Here is a 21,487-nt window from a genome sequence, read left to right as displayed (position 1 = left end):
TGATCATTACACAGAGTTCAGAGCACGTACAAAGTAGTAAACAGCAACTCATAAGAAAATAAGGAAAAGATGGGGAAGGTGAAAGGAAACAAGTCACCTGCCCTGTGGCACAGGGACCCCACTAACAGCGTCTCCAGGATGTCAGGGAAGTTCAGCCTGTTCCTCACCCGTCCCAGGCCCTGGCCGTGCTGCAGGGACGCTGCGGGTCGGACGCTCGCTCTGGCTCTCGGTGGCCACACGCCCTCGGGCTGTAGGTGGCAGGACCCTTCTTCCCAGCGTCGCCCCCGCCACAGCGGGGTTACGACCCCCACAAGTCTGGCCTGCAGGGCCTCTTGGCTGGGGGCGTCTCCCTGACCCTGGGCCCACTGCCTAGGGTCCCCTTCGATCCCCCCAGCTGTTCACCGCACCTGGCTCCGGACTGCCCCAGCCCCTCTCTGCCTCCAGCTCCCTGGGCTGCTGTTCTGGCCCCTCTGGCTGGCCCAGCTCCGCTCCCCAGCTCTGCTCGGGCCTGGCTCCCTCCTTAGCTCGGCCCCACTCTGGCTGGCCCAGGCAATTCCAGCTCACAGAGGGGACGGGACCCCCCTGGCTCCCTGACTAGCCCCTCTGTTCCTGGGGCCTGTCAGCCTCAGGGTCCTGGCGTCCCATCGACCCTTCCCCCTTTGAGCACTGGGAGCTGGCCACCACCTCTCCCGCCACTGAGCGTTAGGAAGGGGACGAGAGTCCCCTTTACACCTGCGCTCGCTCCCAGCTTGATCCAGAAACCAGAACGTCGTCCCTGACCCCGTTCGCCGCCGACACGCGGCCTGCGGGCGGGGGGCGTAACGCCGAGCCCGGGCCCCAGAGCCTGGGGGGGCGCCGGCCGGGAGCAGAGAACGCCGGCCCCCCGCACAAGCTGGGGGTCGCCCTCCGGGGCAGCCGGGAAGGACGTGGGGCGGGGGGGGGACCCAGCCGCACCTGAGCCCCCACCCCGGGCGGCGCTGGGGCCGAGGGGCTGACGGGGGATCCCCCCCTGGGAGCAGGGAGGGGGGTCGGCCTCCGGATCCGGCCCGGGGGCGATGCTGCGCCCAGCTCTGGGGCCTGCGGGGCCGGGGGGAGGTGGCGATGTGGCTGAGGGGCCGGCGTGTGGGGCGGTGGGGGAGGGGGACCGGGGAGGGCCCTGCAATGTGGAGGAGAGGGGGGGTCGCTGGGGCGGGGGTGGGGGGGTCCTCGTGGAGACCGAGGAGCCCCTTGGGTGGGGGAGGGGCCTGCGGTGGGGGGGGCCTCTTCCCTCCGTGGGGGGAGGGGCAATTTGGGGTCCCACTTCCTGTGACCCCTTCTGTATGGGAACATGGGGGGGTCCCCCTCATTTACATAACGCAATATATACGGAGTAGGCGGGGCTTGATGTGGCCCCCGCCCCTTTCGGGGGGGTTGGCTCCACTTCCGGTTTGGTTGCCCATCATGGCGGCCTTCTCGACGGCTACCAAGGTCACTTCCGGTCTGATCCGCCTTTGATTCTCCCTGTTGCGCCCGCCTCTTGTCGTCACTTCCGCCCTTCCTTCCTGGCGGCGGCGCCCTGGGCCGCCTGCCCTCCTTCCCACCGGGCGCGTCACTTCCGGCGCAGCGCTGCCCTTAATGGCGGCCCTGGAGCCGCCTTCATTTCCCGCTTGCGCTCACTTCCGCCCCTGCGCGCCCCGCGCCGGAAGGGGAGACCCCGCAGTGTGCGCGAGGCGGAGCCTCTTTCCCGTGCGGCCGGCGAGCATGGCGGAGTTCAAGGTGCGCGCGGGGCCCGGAGGCCCCCCCCCCCGGGCCTCTGGGGCCCCCCCGGGGCGGGGCACGGCACGGCACGGCACGTGGGGGTGGGGCCCCCCTTCGCTTCCTCGCGCTGTGGGGGGAGGGGAGCCTTGGGGCGGGTGGGGGGTAAAGGAAGCCCCAAAGGGGGGGGCTGTGTGGGGGGGAATGGGGCAGGGGCAGGGGGGCTGTATGGGGAGGGGCAGGGGAGCTGTGTGTGGGGGATTGGGGAGGGGAGGGGCAGAGGGGCTGTGTGTGGGGGGGAATGGGGCAGGGCAGAGGGGCTGTGTGGGGGGGGAATGGGGAGGGGCGGGGGGGCTGTTGCGGGAGCCTTGGGCAGGGGGAGTAGATTGGGTTGGGCAGAAAAGATGTGGGGGGCTGAAGTGGAGCCTCCACTTTGTGGGATGCAAGACCCCTGTAGTGCCACGTGGAGCCCCCCAGTGGGAGTCTAGTGGTGCTGGGGGCCAGCTCCTCTGCAAGTGGGGGGCCCCCAGAGCTGGCTGGTGCTTCCCCAGCACAAGCACCCCCTCGTTCACTCTATCTGGTGGGACCTGGGACCCCCCAAACCGGTGATCTTCTCCCCCTTCTCCTCAGGTTCTGGTCATCGATGGACGTGGCCATCTTTTGGGGCGCCTGGCAGCCATCGTGGCTAAGCAGGTCTTGCTGGGTGAGTGTAGCTGGGGGGGTGCCCCCCAGGTCTGGGATCCCTCCCCCTGCTTGGGCCCTGCTCCTCTGGAGGGGGTCTGTGATGATGCTGTCTGTGTTTGAGTCTCACGACCGTGACAACACCCCATCCATGCACTACCATCTGAGACTGCTCCCCGAGGGGCCAGGACGCCTGGGTTCTCTCCCCTGGGAGGGGAGTGGGTGGGGAGGCAGGACTCCTCGGTTCACTTCCTGGTTCTAGGAGGGATCTAGTGGGCAGACGAGGGGAGGAGGCCGGATTCCTGGGTTCATTCCCTGGTTCTGGGAGGGGAGTGGGGTCTAGCAGGATAGAGCAGGGGGCTGGGAGCCAGGACTCCTGGGTTCTCTAGGCCCATGCTGATTGCTAAGGGTGGGCCTCCTGATCCTGCTATTAAACACTCCAGTCTCTTCTGCCTCTCCTGCCGCCCCTGGCCTGAGTCCATGGCGATGGGCTCAAAGCAGGAGCCCGAGTAGCCTTGCAGCCCTGAATCCCCTCCCCCCGCCCGGCGGTCCCTGCACTTGTGGCGATTCCGCTTCGCATCGGTGGCGTGGCTGCTGCCCCCCGGCAGCGCGTCCCGCATGGCCTGGAACCCCCCGAGTCGCTGTGCCCTGGCTCCCCACTCGCCATGCGGCCTCGTTAACGTCCCGCTCTGCCTTCCTCCCAGGGCGCAAGGTGGTGGTGGTGAGGTGCGAGGGCATCAACATCTCCGGGAACTTCTACCGCAACAAACGTGAGTGCCGCCGTCGGGGCCGGGAGCCAGGATGCCGGGGTCCTTTTCTGATCCCCCTTTTCCCTTGCAGCTTGGGTACTGGTTTACCTAGCACCAGTTCCTCCTTCCCTTGGTCCGTTGCAGGCAGAGAAGGGGGCAGTGCCCCACAGTATTATGGTAGTGTGGGACCCCCCTATGGTATTGAGCGCTGCACAGACCCAGGCAGAGACAGCCCCTGTCCTGACTGGCTCACAAGCTCTCTACCCTGAGGGTGGGAGGGGAAACTGAGGCCCAGGGAGGGGGCGAACTCAGTAGCCAAACTGGGCCTGGGACCCAGGCATCCGGGAGAGTCGCTCCCTGGCTGACCCCGCTCTGCTCTCCTTCCAGTGAAGTACTTGGCCTTCCTTCGCAAACGCATGAACACCAACCCGTCCCGCGGGCCCTACCACTTCCGCGCCCCCAGCCGCATCTTCTGGCGCACGGTCCGAGGTAACAACCCCCCATGCTTGGGCTGGGCTTCAGGGGACAGTACGGGGGGGCCACTGAGGTGCCACTGGGGGGCAGGGAACAACCACTGCGCAGGGGCCTGAGCCACACCCATGATCCATCCCTGGGCGGGGGGGAAGAGAATAGCCACAGCAATGTGTCCCAGACATGCCCCCTATGGAGCCTGACGGGCAGCGACCCACAGCGCAGGGCACCTGGGCCACACCATGATCCATCCCCTGTGGGCCCTGACGGGGAGCAGGGAACAGCCACAGCACAGGGCCCTCTTATCTGTCCCCCATAGAGCTTTGGGGGGCAGAGGGCAGTCTCAGAGCAGTGTGTCCCAGCCCCGCCCTCATGGAGCTTGGGGGCAGAGACGCAGAGCGCCCCAACCGCAGGCCCACTCCCAGCAGCTGGTCTCCTCTCCTTGCAGGGATGCTGCCCCACAAGACCAAGCGAGGCCAGGCCGCCCTGGAGAGACTGAAGGTCTTTGATGGGATTCCGCCCCCGTACGACAAGGTAATGGTGCCCCCTGGGGGCCGCAGGGAGGATGGGGGGGCCCATGTCCATGATGTTCCATCTACCTACATTGTTTGATGCTGGGTGAGAAAAATTTTGACCCTGAGACGTGCCAGACCCGCTCTTCTGCCCTCCACCCCGTCTCCTTCGTACCCATAACTCTCTTCTCTCCCCCCCGTGCAGAGGAAACGGATGGTGGTACCCGCTGCTCTGAAAGTCGTACGTCTGAAGCCGACGCGCAAGGTACGTCCCTCCCAGAGCCCCCTTTCCACACGGGAGATGGGGCAAGAGGTTGAAACCTGATCGAAGGCAGCACTGTCATGAGGCAGGTAGTTCCACAGCCTGTCAGAACAAAGGACTCCTCAAAGGCAAAACTCGAGGAGCCATTAACCCATGGGACTACTTGCAACATGATACTAGGCCAGGGCCAACTCCGAGGCAATATATTCACTTGCCAGTGGTATTAACCTGGGGAACTGGCGCCCACATGATATTGGAGACCAGCAATTCATCAGAGGTAATGCGTTTGTTAGGTAGTGTGGTGTTAACCTATGGGACTACTTGCCACATGATTCCTTGGTCTTCAATATCACGAGGCAGCTAGTGGCCAGTCATGGGACAGCCTTGTTCAGTGCAGGTGCCATCTGTCCAGTGATGCCCTGGCCACATCCAGCCAGTGGCTGTGCCCTACCCGGTGCTGGGAGCTGGCACCTAGGGCGGTCGGTGATGACGCTAACTCACTTCTCTTCGAGTCTCACGACCATGAGACAACCTTCTACATGCACTACCATCTGAGACCACCTGGGGGCGCAGCACGACCTGGCTTAGTTGGGATCCTGCAGGAAGGGGGGCTGGTGGGTTAGAGCAGGGTGTGGTGGGGGGGTTGGGAACCAAGACTTCTGGGTTCTCTCCTGACCTGTCTCTCCCCTGCCCCCACAGTTTGCCTTCCTGGGGCGCCTGGCCCATGAGGTTGGCTGGAAGTACCAAGCCATCACCTCGACCCTGGAGGAGAAACGCAAGGAGAAAGCCAAGCTGCATTACAACAAGAAGAAGAAGCTGATGGTGAGTGTCTCCGGGGGTCATGGGGCCTCAAACAGTCCCCCTTTGAGAGGAGCCGCATCTCGGCGCCGGGCGAGGGGTCCCCATAGGACCAGCCCCGGTGCCCCACCCCAGAGGGGCTGCATCCCAGCGCTGGGTCCCCATATACCCACCCCCGCAGGGAGATGGTCCCGTTCCCTGGGGGCTCCCCCGAATCTCGGTCTGATTCCTCCTCCCTGGGCGTCTCTTCCAGAAACTGCAGAAGCAGGCGGAGAAGAACGTGGAAGGCAAGATCGCCAGGTACACCGACGTGTTGAAGCAATACGGCATTTTGGTCTGAGCCTTGAACCTCAATAAAACCAGCCCCTCCACTTCCGCCCAGCCCCTCCGTGTGTCTCTCACAGGGCCCAGCTCCGGCTGCCTGGCCTGGGAGGCTGGGCCGCTCCGGGGCTTGGCTGGGCCAGCCAAATCCCCTCCCACATAGCACAGAACTAACCCGCTTCTCCCTGCACTGAGCCCGCGGCTTCGCACCCCTCCCGGAGCGGCCCTGGGCCGGGACCAGAGACCCCATCGCTCACCCCAGCAGTCCGAGTCACCGCGGGTTTCAGAACGCTGCGCGGGCACCTTCGAGGCCCTCTCCCCTGCGGAGCCTTCCCCCCCGTGCACCTGGCGTTTCCCTGGAGGAGAAACACCTTGAGCTCTTTGCGGGGGCCCCCCTAATCTCCCTGGCACCCCTAAGCCCCAGCCCAACCCCTGAGGGGCCGGGGGGTGGAACCCAAGTGCTTCCCCCCTCTCGCTGGCAGCGTGCTCAGGATGCAGCTACTCATCCCGTGGCTCTGGGCTGCTTCTCCTCGTCGATCCTCGTGGGGTGAGGAGTTGCCCCACCTCGTCTGAACTCCTGGGGCTGCCCTAACTTCCGTCCTGGGTGCCTGGGATGGAGAATCCACTCCACCCCCTGGGGGGGGGGGGCTTCAAGGGTTAATTCCCCCCTCCCCCCCCCCCCCCCCGACTCCCGGTGCTTTATTTCCACTGGGAATTTGTCTCACTTTGCCTGGTGGATCTGGTAGGCCATCAAGTGTCATTCCCCCCCCCCCCCCCCCTGCCAGTCCCCCCTCTGCTCAGCAATGCAGCTGGCGCCTCTCGTTCTCAGGCAGGTTTTCTGATCCTGGAGTCGTCCTCGGGCCTCTTCCCTGGCCCCTCTGCGACGTATCCACCCCCCTTGAGTGGCAAACACTGGCTGTGGAGGGGGGAGTCTGGCATCGTCGCCCTGGGGCCAGGCCCCGAGCTCCCACGGGTCCCCTGCTCCGACTCGCCGATTCTGTTAGCCCTTCGGCCGGGCTGGGGAGCTCGGGATGGGCTGATGGCGGCTGGCCTGGATGTGGTGTTGGTGAAACGTGGCCTGCCCGTGGCTGCTTGTTCTGGCCCCTCGCCCCCACTGCTGCAGCCCCAGAGCTAGGCCATGGCCGGGGGCTGGTTTTTTTTCTTCTTCCTTGTGTTAGTGCCTCTTCCCTGCTCTTTCCCCAGCCTGGGGGGTTGGGATTTAGGAGGGGCCTGTGGCATGCAGAGGGGGAGTCCCCTGACGGAGCCTCGTGCCCCCTGACTCAGCTGCAGGCTTCTAGGAATCGACTTAAGAATGAGGCTGACTCTAGACCAGATGTGGGCAAACTACGGCCCGCGGGCCACATCCGGCCTGCGGCACCATCCCGCCTGGCCCCTGAGCTCCTGCCTGGGGAGGCTAGCCCCCGGCCCCTGCCCCCACAGCCATGCTGCTGTGTGGCTTGCGCCCGCCCACCTCCCAGGCTTTCCAACAAGCCTGTCCTGCCACTCTGAGCGGCATGGTAAAGGGGGCAGGAGGTCCCGGGGGCAGACGGGGCAGTCCGATGGGGTGGAGGTTTGGGGGGGGCCGGGGGAGATGGAGCAGGGGGTGTTGGATAGGGGGTGGGGTCCTGGGAGCGGGCGGTCAGGGGACAAGAAGTGGGGGGGGCAGAGGTCCTGGGGGACCTGTCAGGGGGCAGGGGTGTGGATAGGGGTCGGGGCAGTCAGGGGACAAGGAGCAGGGGGGCTTAGATAGGTGGCAGGGTCCTGGGGGGTGGTTAGGGGGCGGGTGGTCAGGGGACAAGGATCGGGGGGGGGGTTGGATAGGTGAGGGGTTCAGAGGGGGGCCAGGCTGTTTGCCCTTCCCTACCTGGCCTGCCATACCATTTTGCAACCCCACTGTGGGCCTCGGGCCAAAAAGTTTGCCCACCCCGTTCTAGACTGATGGTGGGGGATGAGCAACGCCCCCTGCTGGCTGGGTGCAGGCATGGCAACAGCCTGCTGTTAGAGGGTGTTCGCCCACCCCCCTTTCCTCTGGGGTAGCCTTTCCACAAGGGGAGGGGGGGGGGCTGTACCTTGCTGTGATGGCAGGTGTGTGCGTGCGGGGAGGGTGTTTGCCCAACACAGGGTGCCCTGATCTCAGCTGGGGGGCTTGCGGGGATGGTGGACGGTGCTGTGGGGGGAGGGCTGTAAGATAAATGTGTGTTCGCTGGGGAAGAACCCAGGCATCCTGCGCTCCACTCTCCCCGCCACCCCCCCAGCTCTGTCCCACAAGGAGTCACACCACAGCTGGGCAGGGTCCTGTTTATTGCAGCCCCTGCATTGATGCTGCAACCCCCCCGCCCCCCCAACCAGGGCGCATCCCCCTGGCAGCCGGGGCGCTCAGCCCTGCTGGTCCTCGGAGAAGGTCACCCCAAGCTGCTGTCGCACCGTGTCCATGATGGAGGCCACCAGCTCGCTGTCGGCCAGGCTCATGATGGGGCTCTCCTTCAGGCCTGCGGGGAGAGACACCTCAGCTGGGGCTGTGAGCTTCCCCTGGGCAGTGCCCCAGCCAGGGGCTGAGCAAGCTGTGGGCTGCTACGGCTGGATGTGGGGAGAGACCCTGGAGCTTGGGCTCCCTACTCTAACCACTTGGCCCCCCTCCCCTCCCAGAGCGAGGGGGAGAACCCAGGAGTCCTGGCTCCCTGCCCCGGAAGCTGGAACCCTGGCGTCCGGCCCTTACCTCGCAGCAGACACTCGCGTACGTGCTGGGCCTCGTAGCACATGCCGGTGCCGTTGGAGAAGTTGAGGGGCTGGGCGGGGGGTGGCAGGGGGCACTCGTGGCGCTGGTTGTTCACGATCATGGTGGTAGGGGCATACCAGGGGGCGGGGAGCTAGGAGGATGCAGGGAAGAAAGGGTTAATAATAAGCACCCCCCACGATAGGATCTGACCCACCTGCCCTACCTCCCCACACACTGTTCCTAGAGCCAAAGAGAAAATTCAAGACTGTGGACTCTTCCCCCCCCCCCCCCCCCAACCACTAGTCCCCACTTCCCTCCCCCAGCCAGGGAGAGAACCCAGGAGTCCTGGTGCCTGGCCAGTTTTCCTGGTCTTCTCTTACCCTTGGGCCATAGGCCAGGAGCTGCCCCCTCTGTGCCCCCCCCCCCCCCCCCATCGTCCGCACCTCAATGGAGCCCTTGGTGCCGCAGACCCAGGCCTGGTTGGGGAGCTCGACGCTCATGGTGCAGGACACCACGGCCTGGCACTTGCCCGCGTACTTCAGGATCACCGAGGTGGTTTCGTCCACACCTGGGAAACCGAAACAGCAGCACCTCAGTCCTGCCCCCCTGCCCTGCCGGTGCCCCTCACACCCGATCCACAGCCCCCCTGCCCTGCAGGTGCCCCTGGCCCCCCTGCCCTGCCAGTGCCCCTGAGTCCTGCCCCCTGACTTGCCAGTACCCCTCATGCCTGACCCACAGCCCCCCTGTACTGCCCGTGCCCCTGAGTCCTGCCCCCCCTGACCTGCCAGTGCCCTTCACGCCCAACCCACAGCCCCCCTGCCTTGCCGGTGCCTCTGAGTCCTGCCCCCCCTGCCCTGCCGGTGCCCCTCACTCTCGACCCGCAGCCCCCCTCCTCCCTGCCCCCCGCACCCCGCCGGTGCTCCTCACTCCAGCCCCTGGTACCGGAGGGGTAGAGGAAGCCCGAGGCGACGATGGACTCCGGCCGCTCCCCCGCGAGGACCATGCTGGCGAACTGGATGCCGTAGCAGCCGACGTCCAGAATGGCGCCGCCCCCCAGCTTCTTCTCCACCAGCCGGTGGATGTTCTCCATGGGGTGCCCCACGGTCATCGAGATCAGCTTTACCTCGCCCACCGCCCCCTGGGCGAGCAGCCGGCGGATCTGCTCTGAGATGGGGAAGAAGCGGGTCCAGAACGCCTGGGGGGCAGGGGCAGAAACAGAGCTGGGAGCTAGGGGGCACTGGGCTGCGGGGGGCTCGGTGGGGGGCTCGCCAGGGGGCGCTGGGCTGCAGGGAGCGGGGCGGGGGCTCGGCAGGGGGCGCTGGGCTGCAGGGGGGTGGGGCAGGGGGCTCGGCAGGGAGCACTGGGATGCAGGGAATGGGGGGCTCGGCAGGGGGTGCTGGCCCCAAGGCAATGGTAGCGGGCGCTGTGCCAGAAGCAGATGGGGGGGTGGCTCTACCCCTCCCTAGGCACCCGTGACCCGGGGTTGGGTCCCTTCAGGGCCGGCTCATGGGCGAGGCCGGCTCCAGCCTGTCGGGGCCTGTCCCCCAGCAGCTCCCACGGTGCCGGCCCCCCGGGATCGTCACGCAGGGCCTTTCCACACTCGGGCTGTTTGGCCAGCGCCCGACCCCTGGGGTATTAATCATCATCCCCGTTCCCACGCCGGGCGCGCCCCGCGGCTCTCCCAGCGCTCGGCAATTCCCCGGCTCGTGGGGCCCAGAGGCCGAACTAAGGGACGTCCCTTCTACGGAGGGGCTGTTCCCGGGCGCCCCGCTCCCCCGCTGGCTCTGGGGGGTTCAGCCCATGGCTCTCTGTGTCGCCCCCTAGGGGGCGCTGGGCTGCGGGGAGCGGGGCAGGGGCCCAGCAGGGGGCGCTGGGGTGCGGGAAGTAGGGATGGCGCCCGCCAGGGGGCGCTGGGAGCAGGGCAGGGGGCCCGTCGGGGTGCTGGGCTGAGGGGAGCGGGGCAGGGGCTCAGCAGGGGGCGCTGGGCTGCAGGGAGCGGGGCAGGGGGCCCAGTGGGGGGTGCTCTCCCCAAGTGTTCAGGACCGGCCCCGGTGCCCCAGGGCGGTGCTGGGGGGCGCTGGGCTGCAGGGGGGCTCTAGGGGGGTCACTCACCTCCATCAGGAAGAGCCCCTGGCTCCGGGCCAGCCGCGCCAGCTCCCTCACTTCCGCCGTGTTCATCCCCAGGGGCTTCTCCAGCAGCACGTGCTTCCCGGCCCCCAGGAAGAGCCGCCCCACGGGCAGGTGCTCAGGGTTTATGACCCCCACGTAGACCACGTCTGCCACGGGAGGTAGGAAATGGGGGTGGAACCCAGGAGTCCTGGCTCCCAGGCCCCCTCCAGCTCTAACCCTTGGACCCCACTCCCCTCCCAGAGCCAGGGAGAGAACCCAGGTGTCCTGGCTCCAGGTCACCCCTCGTGCTGCCATTCACCCCTCCCAGATCAGTCCCCACACTTTGGGGGTCTCAGCCTGCCCCAGAGGTATCCCTGGACACACAGACTGTCCCCAGAGGGGAAAGGCCCTGGGCCCCCTTCCCCACCCCCCTGAGCCAGCCCTTCCCTGCCCTGGGGCCAGATGGGAGCCAGCGCCCCCTAGAGGGGAAAGGCCCCATGTCCTGCCCCCCTTTTCTGGGTCAGGTCCCATGGGGGTCCCCCGGGTGCTCACCCACGTCGGGGTCCTGCGCCAGCTCCTTGTAGCTCCCGTATGCTCGGGGGATCCCATGTTTCTGGGCATATTCCTGAGCGCGGGCGAGATCACGCGCAGCGATGGCCACAGCCTGGGGGGAAGATTAAAGTGTGGATGAGGCAGCCGGGACCCCCCCCAGAACCCACCCCCCTGCCAGTCAGTGAACACTAAGCCAAGAACCCAGGACTCTTGGCTCCCAGCCCCCTCCCCCCCCCGGCCCCCCGCTCTAACCACTAGACCGCCCTCCCCGCTCCGCTCCCAGAGCCGGGTAGAGAACCCAGGCGTCCTGCAGGCTCTCCCCCAGCCCCACCTTATGCTCCGTGGCCGGGAGGGTCTTCAGGGCCACCAGGAAATCGTGGCTGATCCTGCCAGCAGAGCAGATGCCCCAGCGGGTGGCCATGGCCCTGGGTGGGCTGGGCTGGGAGCAGGTCCCAGCTCTTGGGGGGCGTGGGGGGCAGTGGCGTCTCTCCTGCTCCAGGCCTGGCTGGTGCATGGTGGATCCGACTAAGCAGCTGCACGGGTGTGGAGGCGGGATGGGGTGGGGCGGCCTGGGGCAGAGTGGCACACCCTATGTCACTGGGCATGGGGGCGGGTTCGACAGGGGAAGGGTCACCCCTCCCCATTCCTCCAGGGCACAGACGGGGGGATGTGAGGCGGGATGGGGGGGATGATTTCCGCCCATCTCTTTCTCCTTCACTCCCGCCCCCCCGTTATGGCCTCGGTTTGGGGCACCAGGATTGGGGCTGTGGGTGAAGGGGGTCACTGGGGTGGTTGAGCAAAGGGCGGGGAGGGAGAAGGGGAAGGGGGGGCTCACCAGGGTGGGGAGGGGGGATGGGTGTCACAGACCCATGGGGCCGACTCTGTGCCCCAGCCTGGAACCAGTCTCCTGGGCGTGACCCCATAGTGGAGAGAGCCCCCTGGCCTGTGAGACCGAGCTGTGATCCCCCGGTCCCCCCCATCTCTCTGCAGCCCCCAGCTGCGAGTCCAGCCCCCCATGGGGCATTGGCAGGGACGCTGCCACGTTTCCCGACCACAGACCCGTCTGCGGGCTGGCACCGGGCTGAGGAGTCCGGTAGGGTCTGGGCGGGTCAGCCCAGCGCCCAGCCAAGCTGCTGTGAGCCCCATGGCCCAGCCCCACTCATCCAACACCAGCCATTCATCCCGCTGCCAGGGTGGCTGTAGGCCGGGGAGTGGGGGCACAGCTGGGGTAGGGGGGAAATTGGGGTTGCCCTTGTTGGCTCAGAACCTGGGTGCTCCCCCGACCACCCCACCCCCCAACCTCCCCAGAGAGCAAACGGACACACCCAGCAGCCATGCAAAACAGAAGGGAAACTAAGGCAGGCACAGGTCTCATAACAATAGTAGAGACAAGGCGCACTTTGTCACAGCTGGTACCCGCCAGCAGCGGGATTCTGGGGGCATGTGAGGTATGGGGCATCTGGGGGGAGGTCAGTGCTAGTGGTGAGGGGGTTGAAGGGCTCAGGGCAGGGGGGTTAGACAGGAACAGTGGCCTGAGAGGACCCCAAGATTAGGGCAACGCCCAGGGGATCCAGCAACCTGGGGGTGAGGTTGGTGGGGCACCCCCAAATTGGACTCAACAACCAGCCCCCCTCAGGGGTCTCGCTTCTGGGTAGATTTTATTTGGATCAAGAATCTGTTACACTCTTAGGGGTGAGGGGCACTTTACAGTCCATGCATTGGGGGGGTCCCCCAAAAGAGCCCTGACCCCCGCTTCTTTGGGGACAGGGGGAAACTGAGTCAATCAAGATGGCGGCTGCAGCTGCCGTCACAGCAACGTCTTCAAGAGAGGTGAAATGGTTCAGGGCCAGAGGGCAAAGGTCAGGATGAAGGGTCAGAGGTCAAGGGTCAAACAGACCACACGTCAAGGATGCCATCAAAGGACCAGAGAGCAACAAAGAAAATCAGGGGTCATAGGTCAAGGATAAGCTAGGCCCAAAGAGGTCAGAGGCCAAGGTGGGGAGGTCAAAGGTCAAGAATGACATTAAAGATGCCAGAGGTCACAGTGGTGAGAGGTCAAAGGGTAAAGACAAGGAATCAGAGGTCAAGGGTGACAAGGACCTGTCAACAGGGGAAGGGGTGGATCAGAGAGAAACCAGCCACTCAGAGTATGTCAGCATCGGTCAGAGGTCACAGGGTCGGAGATCACGGCAGAGATCATAGGGTCGGAGATGGCGGGGTCATTCCAAGGTCGTGGGGTCAGAGGTCACAGGGTCATTCCAAGGGCACGGGATTGGGCGTCATGGGGTCCTGTGCAGGCTGGTGGGGGTCGGAGGTCATGGGGTCATGTCCGGGGGCTACTCGCAGGCCAGTTTCCCGTCGAAGCTGGACAGGCAGATGGCGAAGGCCTGCAGGGCGCAGAGGGGGGCGCGATAGTCCATGGTGAAGACGTCGGGCGCCACCCGGCCAAACTGCAGCACAATGTACTCGGCTGGGGGGGCAGGGGGACGGGGGGTTAGTGGGTGGGGCATGGCCCCCCAAATTCCCACGATCCCCCCCAAACTTCCCCGATCCTCACTCCAGACACTCCCCAATCCACCCCACCAGCCTCCCCAAATCCCCCCATCTCGCCCAAATTCCCCCCAATCCGCCCCACCGATCTCCCCAAATCCCCCACAGCTCCCCCCGATCCCGCCAAATCCTCCCGATCCTCACCCCAGATACCCCCCAATCCGCCCCACCGGCTGCTTCAGATCCCCCCGATCATCCCCCAAATTCCCCCAATCCACCCCACTGGCCTCTCCAAATCCCCCCAGCCTGCCCCACTGGCCTCCCCAAATCCCCCCGAGCCTCACCCCAAATCTCCCCAATCTGCCCCAACAGCCCTGATCTGGCTCCAATGCCCCCCAATCCACCTCCCCCCCAAAAAAACTGCAGCACAGGGTACTCCGCTGGGGGGTGAGTGTGTGGGGCACAGCCCCCCAAATCCAGCCCAATCCAACCCCCAGGCCCTGTCAGCCAAGGGCGGGAGAGAGGGGGCAGCCCTGATCCCTCCCTTCTCCCCCCACCCCAGCACCGGCCTGGCTCCCCCCCCCGTCTCCCCCCAGTTCCCCCCCTCACGGTCGTGGTCGGGGACGATCTGGAAGTTCTTGACGGAGGCCTGGGTGACGCGGCCGTGGAAGTTGAGCACGTACGACTGGGTCTCCTCGTTCCAGGCCGGCACCTTGTTCTGCAGAACCAGCAGGTTCTGGAGGTTTCGGTTCTGGAACCGGGTCAGCAGGGTCTCGTGTTCCTGGAGAGAGCCAGGGAGCCACGGGCGGGGTTAGAGCCCGGCGCTGCGAGCTTCCCCACAGCAGTGCACCAGCCGGGGATCCCCAGCGCTGAGAGCTTCCCCGCAGCAGTGTCCCCGCAGCAGTGCCCTGGCTGGGGTTCCCCAGTGCTGTGAGCTCCCCCACAGCAGTGCCTCGGCTGGGGTGCCCCGGCGCCATGAGCTTCCCCACAGCAGTGCCCTGGCCCGTGTCCCCAGCAGCCTCACATTTTTGGGGCGGATGCTGATTCTCTCGTTGTCCGTGTTCATGCCGGGGATAATCACAGTCATTTTTCGTGGGCCCCTGAACCCCAACACATTGGTCTCCTGTTGTGAGGAGCAGCAGAGAATCTATGACCCTGTCATCCCCCGACATCCCCCCCTGCCCCGAAAACCCTCCACACCCTCCTCATCTCCATGACAGCGGCCAGCTGGGGATGCCGGCTCTGCGAGCTTCCCCACAGCAGTGCCCCCAGGAGGGGTTCCCAGCGCGGCGAGCTTCCCTGCAGCACTGCCACCAGCTGGGGTTCCCAGCGCTGCGAGCTTCCCTGCAGCCGTGCCCTGGGGATCCTGGTGCTGCAAGCTCCCCCCCAACAGTACCCCAGGTGGGGACACCGGTGCTGTGAGCTTCCCCACAGCACTGCCCCCAGCCAGGGTTCCCAGCGCTGCGAGCTTCCCCGCAGCAGTGCCCCCAGGAGAGGTTCCCAGCGCGGCGAGCTTCCCTGCAGCAGTGCCCCCAGGAGGGGTTCCCAGGGCTGCGAGCTTCCCCACAGGAGTGCCCCGGGTCCAAGATTTTCTCACGTACGTAGCAAATGGCCGCCAGCTCTTGCCGGATCGGAGCTGTTTCGGGCACGAAGGGTTTTTTATCCGGATTCGTCCCGTTATCGAACACCGTGAACCTGGTGCCCAGCAAGTTGGACCTGCCAGGAGATCAGAAAGGCCTGGTCACCTGGAGACCCCTCGCCCAGTGCTGAGATGCGACCGCCTCTGGGGTGGGGCCGGGGGGCTGGGTATACGGAGACTCCTCGCCCAGAAGGAGGCGCAGCCCCTCTGGGGTGGGCACAGAACCCACCTGACTTTCCCCATGAAGCCGTCCCCGTCCCGGGACAGGTCGATGGGGTCGAGGGAAATGAGGTAATTGGAAGTTTTGCTTTTCTTTCTCTTCCGGCCAGACATGAGAAACAGCTGAGAGAGACAGAAATGAACAGCCTGCCCTGGCCTCTGCCCCACGGCACCCCCCTGTTCTGCTGCCTCCCCTCAGCCTCTGCCCCACAGCGCTCCCCTTCTCTGCCTTCCCCCGGCCTCTGCCCCACGGCACCCCCCTCTTCCGCTGCCTCCCCTCAGCCTGTGCCCCACGGCACCCCCCTCTTCTGCTGCCTCCCCTCAGCCTCTGCCCCACAGCGCCCCCCTTCTCTGCCTTCCCCCGGCCTCTGCCCCATGGCGCCCCCCTCTTCCGCTGCCTCCCCTCAACCTGTGCCCCACGGTGCCCCCCTTCTCTGCCTTCCCCCAGCCTGTGTCCCATGGCGCCCCCCTCTTCTGCTGCCTCCCTCCAGCTTGTATTCCACAGCACCCCCCTTCTTTGCTTGCACCCTGCCTGCGCATCACAGCACCCCCTTCTCTGCCTCCCCCCAGCCTGTGCCCCACAGTGCCCGCTTCCCCCCACCATAATTCCCCCCCCCCGTTACCTTCCTCCCATCGTCTCTCTCCAGGTGAAGGTAGTAGAAGGGGAAGACGCCCTTGTCCACCCCCTTGCGGTCCCGGCTGATGCGGCACCGAACGGTCACCCCGGGGGGCGCCGGGCGCAGCACAAACCCCTCCAGCTCCTCCGGCCGCGGGGGCCACGGGGTCCCCGGCGCCAACTCCGGCAGCTGCAGGGGAGGGAGAGGGGTGAGGCCTGCAGGGGGGTGGGGGCAGGGGAGTGACGAGAGGCCCGGGGGTGGGGAGCCTGGGCCGGGGGTTCATGGGGCCGGGGGCAAACGCCCAGGGCAGATACTAGTGCAGAAGGCATGTGTGGGGCACGGGGGCCTCCTGCAAAGGGGTGCAAGAGGCCATCCCGGTGGGCGGCAGCCGGGCACAGGGGCATCCTCTGGGCACTCCCCGTGTTACCCCACCCTTACACTGGGGGTGTCGGGCTCCAGCGCGGGCTCCAGGGATCTGCAGAGGATGTCAAGGTCTCCTTCCTCCTCCTCGCTGCTCCCGGGGGGGCTGCCGAGAGACCCTGGGAGGGAGATGGGGGGCGGGAAAGGTCAGAGAAAGCCCAGGCCCCCTCCCCCCCACAAAGCTGCCCTGAGTGCCCCCCCCGAGAGCCCTCATCCCATGAGCCCCCCTCGCTGACACACATACACCCTGGCCCGCCCTACCCCCCACCCCACCAGGCGCTCCCCCCACCTCACCACTCTGTCCCAGAATCCTTTGCACCGAGCCGAATCCGGGCCCCCATCAGCACAGAGGGGCCAATCAATCCACCCCCACAGCCTTCCCTACCCACAATGCCTCTCTTCCTCGCCTCCCCCCGCAACTCACCTCTGCTTGGGAGCTTCCTGTCCTGTTTCCTCTTGACAGGGGAAGGGGGCACTGGGGGGTCCTGGGGCGGTTGCCCCTCCCCCTCCGAGTCCCCCTCCTGGGCTGACTCCCAGCCCACAGCGCCGGCCTCCAGAGGGGCGTCCCCATCGCTGCTGTCCTGAGGGTCTGGGGGGACGGGGGGGGGTAAGTACTGGAGCAGCCCCCCCGCCACGCCTAGCTGCTCTCACCCCGGCCTTGCACGGGCGCTTGGCAGTGAAAGCCCCTTGTGCCCGCTCACACACGAGGGCTGCACCCCCCCCCTTTTGCACACCCAGATGCACGCCCCTCTCCCCACCCGGGCCCGTTGCACCAGGGCCGCAGTCTCCACGAGCCCCCTTCGCACATCCAGCCCTGCCCCGCTGCCCCCCCCACCCCCGGCCCAGATCCCCGCAGTGCCCCACCTCTGAACTCCACGATGACAGAGGGGACTCGCTCCCCTCGCGTGGGCGACGGGGCCTTCGGCTTCGAGCTCCGGGGGCGTCGGGCGTCGGCGCGGCCGGCTGCGGGGCAGAGAGGGGGCCAGGGGTAAAGGGGGGGGTCAAAGAACGCGCTGTCTCCTTTAAAAGGCCAGGCCGGGCACGTCATAGCAACCGTTGCTAAGGGGTTCGGAGTGTGACAACACAGCAACAAGGTGGGGCATCCGCTGCAACGGTTGCATAGCAACGGAACTGGGCATGCAGCACGGCAACAGTTGCACAGCAACAGAGTGGTGCCTGTCTAAAGGTGGCAACGGTTGCCTGGCAACGGACCGCTGCACATAAAATGGTGCACCTGCGTGGCAACGGTTGCACGACAATGGTTGCACCCATTTCCCGGCCCGGCCAGGCCGGCGGCCCGCGCTCACCCCCTCTCTGCTTGGCCGGCCAGCCCCGGCGCCTGGAGCTGGGCGCCGCCTTGGCCTTGTTGATGGGCTGCGTGTCCTCCAGGATGGCCTCTTCCAGCTCTGCGTCGGAGGCACCTGGATGGCAGGGGCAGAGAGTGAGTGGGTGGGCGGAGCTGGGGGGGTCCCACCGGGGATCCCCACACCCAGGATCTGCCCCTCCCCCATTACCTGCGGCCTCCCGCGCAGCTCGGGGGCCCCGGTCCAGGTGCACGGAGCTGCCCCAGGCGTCAGCAGGGCGATGGGCCTCCGGGACCGACTCCACCAGGAAGGGGTTGCTGGTTCCTAGGGGCAGAGAGAGTCCGTCACGTCCCGGGCGCCAGCCCCGCCCCCATCAGATAAGCCCCGCCCCATTGGGTGAGACAACGGGCGCTCTCCCATGCTACAGCTTAGAGTGGGTGGGGCCTAGTGGCCATCGGCCACACCCCCAAATCCCATGCCCCCTTACCTGGGCCTAATTACTGGAAGCCCCGCCCACAACAGACAAGACCCACCCCTTACCTGCCCTATTTTGGTTAAGAGGGGGAGCAGTTCTGCCCTTTGTATAAGGCCACCTGCTAGTGGGCGGAGGCTAATTGCTATCAGCCCTGCCCACAAATAACAGGCCACGCCCACATTTACCACGCCCACATTTACCACGCCCCTTCTCTCTTTTTCCTATGGGATGGCTGCCCGCACTACGGCTGGTAGAGGCGGGGCCTAGTTCTTGGAAGCACCACCTACGCTTCGCGAGCCCCACCCCCAAGAAGACCCGCCCCTTCCACCTCTCTCTTGACTGACAGAGGGATACCAGGACAGCCACCCCCTCATCGACAACCCACACCCCCATGGACAAACCACGCCCCTTTCCCCTGCCTTCTTCTCTGACACAGGCAAACTGTTAACCCCCCTTGTGGCGTTACCTCTGTCAGGGGGTGGGGCCTATTTTTTGGAAGCCTCGCCCCTAATTGACGAGCCACGCCCCTACCTTGGGCTTGGAGGAGGGAGAGTCCCGCCTCCACCATGACCTGATGTATGGGATTTCACCAGCCAGCCAATCACCCCAGTGAAGAAACAGGGCTGAGACCAGGGGGGAACTTGTTACACGGGTGAGGACGGAGGGACGCCAGCTCCCGCCTCTGCCCCCGCTCTCACCGTTGCAGAGGCTGTGGTCACTGCAGGACTCCATCAGGGGGGTGCGCTCCTCGGGCCGGCGCCCCCGGCGGCCCGTCACCTTGGCGTCGGGGTTGGCCTGTACCATGAGTGGCTCCTGGCGCTTCCGGCGCTGCTTCTTCTCAAAGATGCGGCGCTGGGGGTGGGGGGAAGGGGGCAGGAGAGGAGAACAGGCCCTGGAGGCACTGCCCTGGGGTGACACCCCCCCACCCCACCTTGGGATCCAGCCTCAGCCCTGATCCCCTCGATCCCAGAACCCCCCCGGGGGCGACGGGACACCACTCCCAGCCCCGATCCCCTAAATCCCAGAACCCCCTCGGAGGCACGAGGGCACCGCCCCGGGCACCTACCTGCAGCTCCAGCTTCTGCTGCCGCAGGGAAGCAGGCTCCTCGCCCAGGCCGCTGGAAGAGAAGGAGCCGGGGGCGTCGGGCGGCGAGATGGGGCAGGAGGGCAGGCGCTGGTAGGAACTCCGCGCCATCTCGCCGCCGGCTACGCACCCAGGGGCCACCCCAGCAGACCCTGCCTTCGCCAGTCCCAGGGGCTGCCGAGGCCAGGGCACGGGGGGGTTCCGATCGCCACGGCGCCAGGGTTTGTGACATCATAAGTGCCCCCAGATGTACCCCCGCCATGCAGCACTGGGATGCGGCCCCTCTGGGGTGGGGCATGGGGGCTGGGTATAATGGGACCCCTTGCCCGGTGCTGGGACATGGCCCCTCTGGGGTAGGGTCTGAGAGACTCGGGGGGGGGGTCAAAGCAGGGGGACTCTAAGGAGGGGAAGTTGGGGGCCTTGGCCTGGGGAGTCCCCTGGAAGGGTATAAGAGACCCTGGGGGGCCCAGTGTAGAGACCCTTTGCCTAGAAGGGGGGCAAGGAGCGATCCCAACAAGCAGGGAAGGGGGAATGAGGGAAGCAACAGCTGCTAATTAAGCCCCCCCCCCGATAAAACAGGATTAGCTCATTAGGGATTAATGAGGACCAGACAGGCTGAGCGCAAAGACAACCTGCCCCGAACACACTACACCCCCGCCGGTACATCGCCCCCCCGCCCCTTATCGCACCCCCAGACCCCCATTCCACCCCCAAGCTTACATGTCTCCCCGCCCCGCTGCGTTCATGGTGGGGGGGTGGTCGTGGCCGGACTCCGGCTGGGCCTGGAGGAGAGAAAAATTCACTAAGCACCACAGGACTTGTTCATGGTTTCCCCTTGGACACATGGAACCCAGGAGTCCTGGCTCCCAGCCCCCTCCTCTCCCCTCCCCTCCCCCTGCTGTAACCACTAGACTCACCTCCCAGAGCAGGGGAGAGAACCCAGGAATCCTGGCTCCCAGCCCCTCCCCCCCGCCACTCTAACGACTAGACTCCCCTTCCCTCCCAGAGCAGGGGAGAGAACCCAGGAGTCCTGGATTCCAGACCCACTTTTCATTCTGGCTGTCAGCCTTCAGGGATAGGAGCGGGGCGTCCCCCCACCCCAATCTCAGACCTGCGAGCGTTGAGGGGAACGGGGATACCGGCTCCGGGTCTGGCTCCAGCTCCGGCTCTGGCAGGTCTGACCTGGGGGGGTGGGGAGAGGAGGATGAGATCTGACCCCTTCCCCCGCAGTCCCAGCCCCCGGCATGGGGAGTCCATCGGATTGTCTCGTCCATAATCGGCTTTGGTTTCTTAACCTGCCAGGCCCCGTGGCCTGGTTTAAAGGTGCCCATGTCGCATGGGGCCAGGGCAAAGACAGTCCCTGCCCCAGCTGAGATCAGGGCCCTGTTGTGCCAGGCGCTGCCCAGACCCATGGCGGGAGAGAGCCCCTGCTAAGGGCAGGACAGGCCCATGATTTTGGGGGGTCACCTAGGAGGGAATGGGCTAACCGGCAGGGAAAGGGAAGGGGAAGGTGTCTGTGTGTCTGGGGGGACGGTGGTTGTGTGAACCCACTTCCTGCCCCCCATACCCCTTTACACACCCACCCCTTGCCCCCCAAGCTGAACTGGTCCCAGGCCCCTTCCCCTCCGGGGAGGGGGCAGGGGGAAATCACCCCATGCTGCTTGGGGTCAGATCATCCCCCTCCTGCCCCTCGCTCCAAGGGGGACCTCACAGCAAACCCCCCCCCCACTGCACAGACACCCCCCCATCACCTCACGGGGGGGCAAATACTTTGCTGCCTTCTGATTGGACAGTGGTCACCGTGGCAGCGCTGGACCACAAAGGATGAAGGGGAATTCCCTCCAGGACTCTTGGGTTTCCTCTATAGGGACTGGCTGGTGGGGGGGCAGGGGGGCAGGGAATGGAGCACAGGGCCTTTCCCCTCTAGGGGGCGCCGGCTCCCATCTGGCCCCAGGGCAGGGACTGGCTGGGTCAGGGGGGCGGGGAATGGGGCACAGGGCCTTTCCCCTCTAGGGGGCACCGGCTCCCACCCAGCCCCAGGGCGGGGGATGGGCTGGCTCGGGGGGGGGGAATGGGGGTGGGGCCCGTCCGCTCTACCCTAGTTGCCCCCTTCTGACCCCAGTTGCCTCTTTACTCTCTCTTATCCCTTTCCCGGGGTGTAGTAGTCAGGTGCGGGCAGGGGGCGTGGCTGTGCATGCAAATCTCGACAAGTGGGCGTGGCTAGATGGGCAAGTATCACCCAGGGGGCGTGGCCTGCCCGGGAGAAAACAACAGGGAGCAAGAGGGGGAAGGGGGCGTGGTTTGCCGCGGAGGGGGTGGGGCATACGCGGAAGG

At 66.1% G+C, this 21,487-nt stretch overlaps 3 protein-coding genes and 3 non-coding genes across 6 annotated transcripts; 4 read left to right on the top strand and 2 right to left on the bottom strand.

The window, feature by feature from the left end:
• Positions 1-1,680: 1,680 nt before the first annotated feature.
• RPL13A (ribosomal protein L13a) lies at positions 1,681-5,583 on the top strand. Its single transcript, XM_074937832.1, has 8 exons — positions 1,681-1,755; positions 2,365-2,437; positions 3,120-3,185; positions 3,552-3,653; positions 4,084-4,169; positions 4,353-4,412; positions 5,109-5,231; positions 5,461-5,583. The coding sequence occupies exons 1-8, from the start codon at positions 1,741-1,743 to the stop codon at positions 5,545-5,547; spliced, it is 612 nt and encodes a 203-aa protein (XP_074793933.1). The 5' UTR covers positions 1,681-1,740; the 3' UTR covers positions 5,548-5,583.
• Positions 2,509-2,588, top strand: LOC141976920 (small nucleolar RNA Z195/SNORD33/SNORD32 family). The gene has a single exon (XR_012636160.1). It is a non-coding gene; the product is annotated as a small nucleolar RNA Z195/SNORD33/SNORD32 family (small nucleolar RNA).
• LOC141976921 (small nucleolar RNA SNORD34) lies at positions 4,211-4,282 on the top strand. The gene has a single exon (XR_012636161.1). It is a non-coding gene; the product is annotated as a small nucleolar RNA SNORD34 (small nucleolar RNA).
• LOC141976919 (small nucleolar RNA Z195/SNORD33/SNORD32 family) lies at positions 4,886-4,970 on the top strand. The gene has a single exon (XR_012636159.1). It is a non-coding gene; the product is annotated as a small nucleolar RNA Z195/SNORD33/SNORD32 family (small nucleolar RNA).
• A 2,321-nt stretch (positions 5,584-7,904) lies between the features above and the next one.
• On the bottom strand, positions 7,905-11,326 carry LOC141976436 (trans-1,2-dihydrobenzene-1,2-diol dehydrogenase-like). The gene is made up of 7 exons (XM_074937429.1): positions 11,237-11,326; positions 10,906-11,017; positions 10,357-10,520; positions 9,187-9,439; positions 8,688-8,812; positions 8,245-8,395; positions 7,905-8,017 (listed from the first exon to the last, which is right to left on the bottom strand). Exons 1-7 carry the CDS (start codon positions 11,324-11,326, stop codon positions 7,905-7,907), a joined length of 1,008 nt encoding a protein of 335 aa, XP_074793530.1.
• A 1,045-nt stretch (positions 11,327-12,371) lies between these two features.
• On the bottom strand, positions 12,372-19,264 carry TULP2 (TUB like protein 2). The gene is made up of 13 exons (XM_074937428.1): positions 19,136-19,264; positions 18,768-18,921; positions 17,805-17,918; positions 17,598-17,711; positions 17,155-17,253; positions 16,715-16,879; positions 16,309-16,409; positions 15,877-16,059; positions 15,264-15,376; positions 14,997-15,111; positions 14,420-14,518; positions 14,005-14,176; positions 12,372-13,375 (listed from the first exon to the last, which is right to left on the bottom strand). Exons 1-13 carry the CDS (start codon positions 19,262-19,264, stop codon positions 13,242-13,244), a joined length of 1,692 nt encoding a protein of 563 aa, XP_074793529.1. The 3' UTR covers positions 12,372-13,241.
• Between the last annotated feature and the right edge of the window lie 2,223 nt (positions 19,265-21,487).

Source organism: Natator depressus, chromosome 23 (assembly GCF_965152275.1).
Source record: "Natator depressus isolate rNatDep1 chromosome 23, rNatDep2.hap1, whole genome shotgun sequence".
Taxonomy (NCBI): domain Eukaryota; kingdom Metazoa; phylum Chordata; order Testudines; family Cheloniidae; genus Natator; species Natator depressus.
The sequence above is the reverse complement of the archived record's forward strand: the minus strand, read 5'-3'. Positions and strand labels throughout refer to the sequence as shown.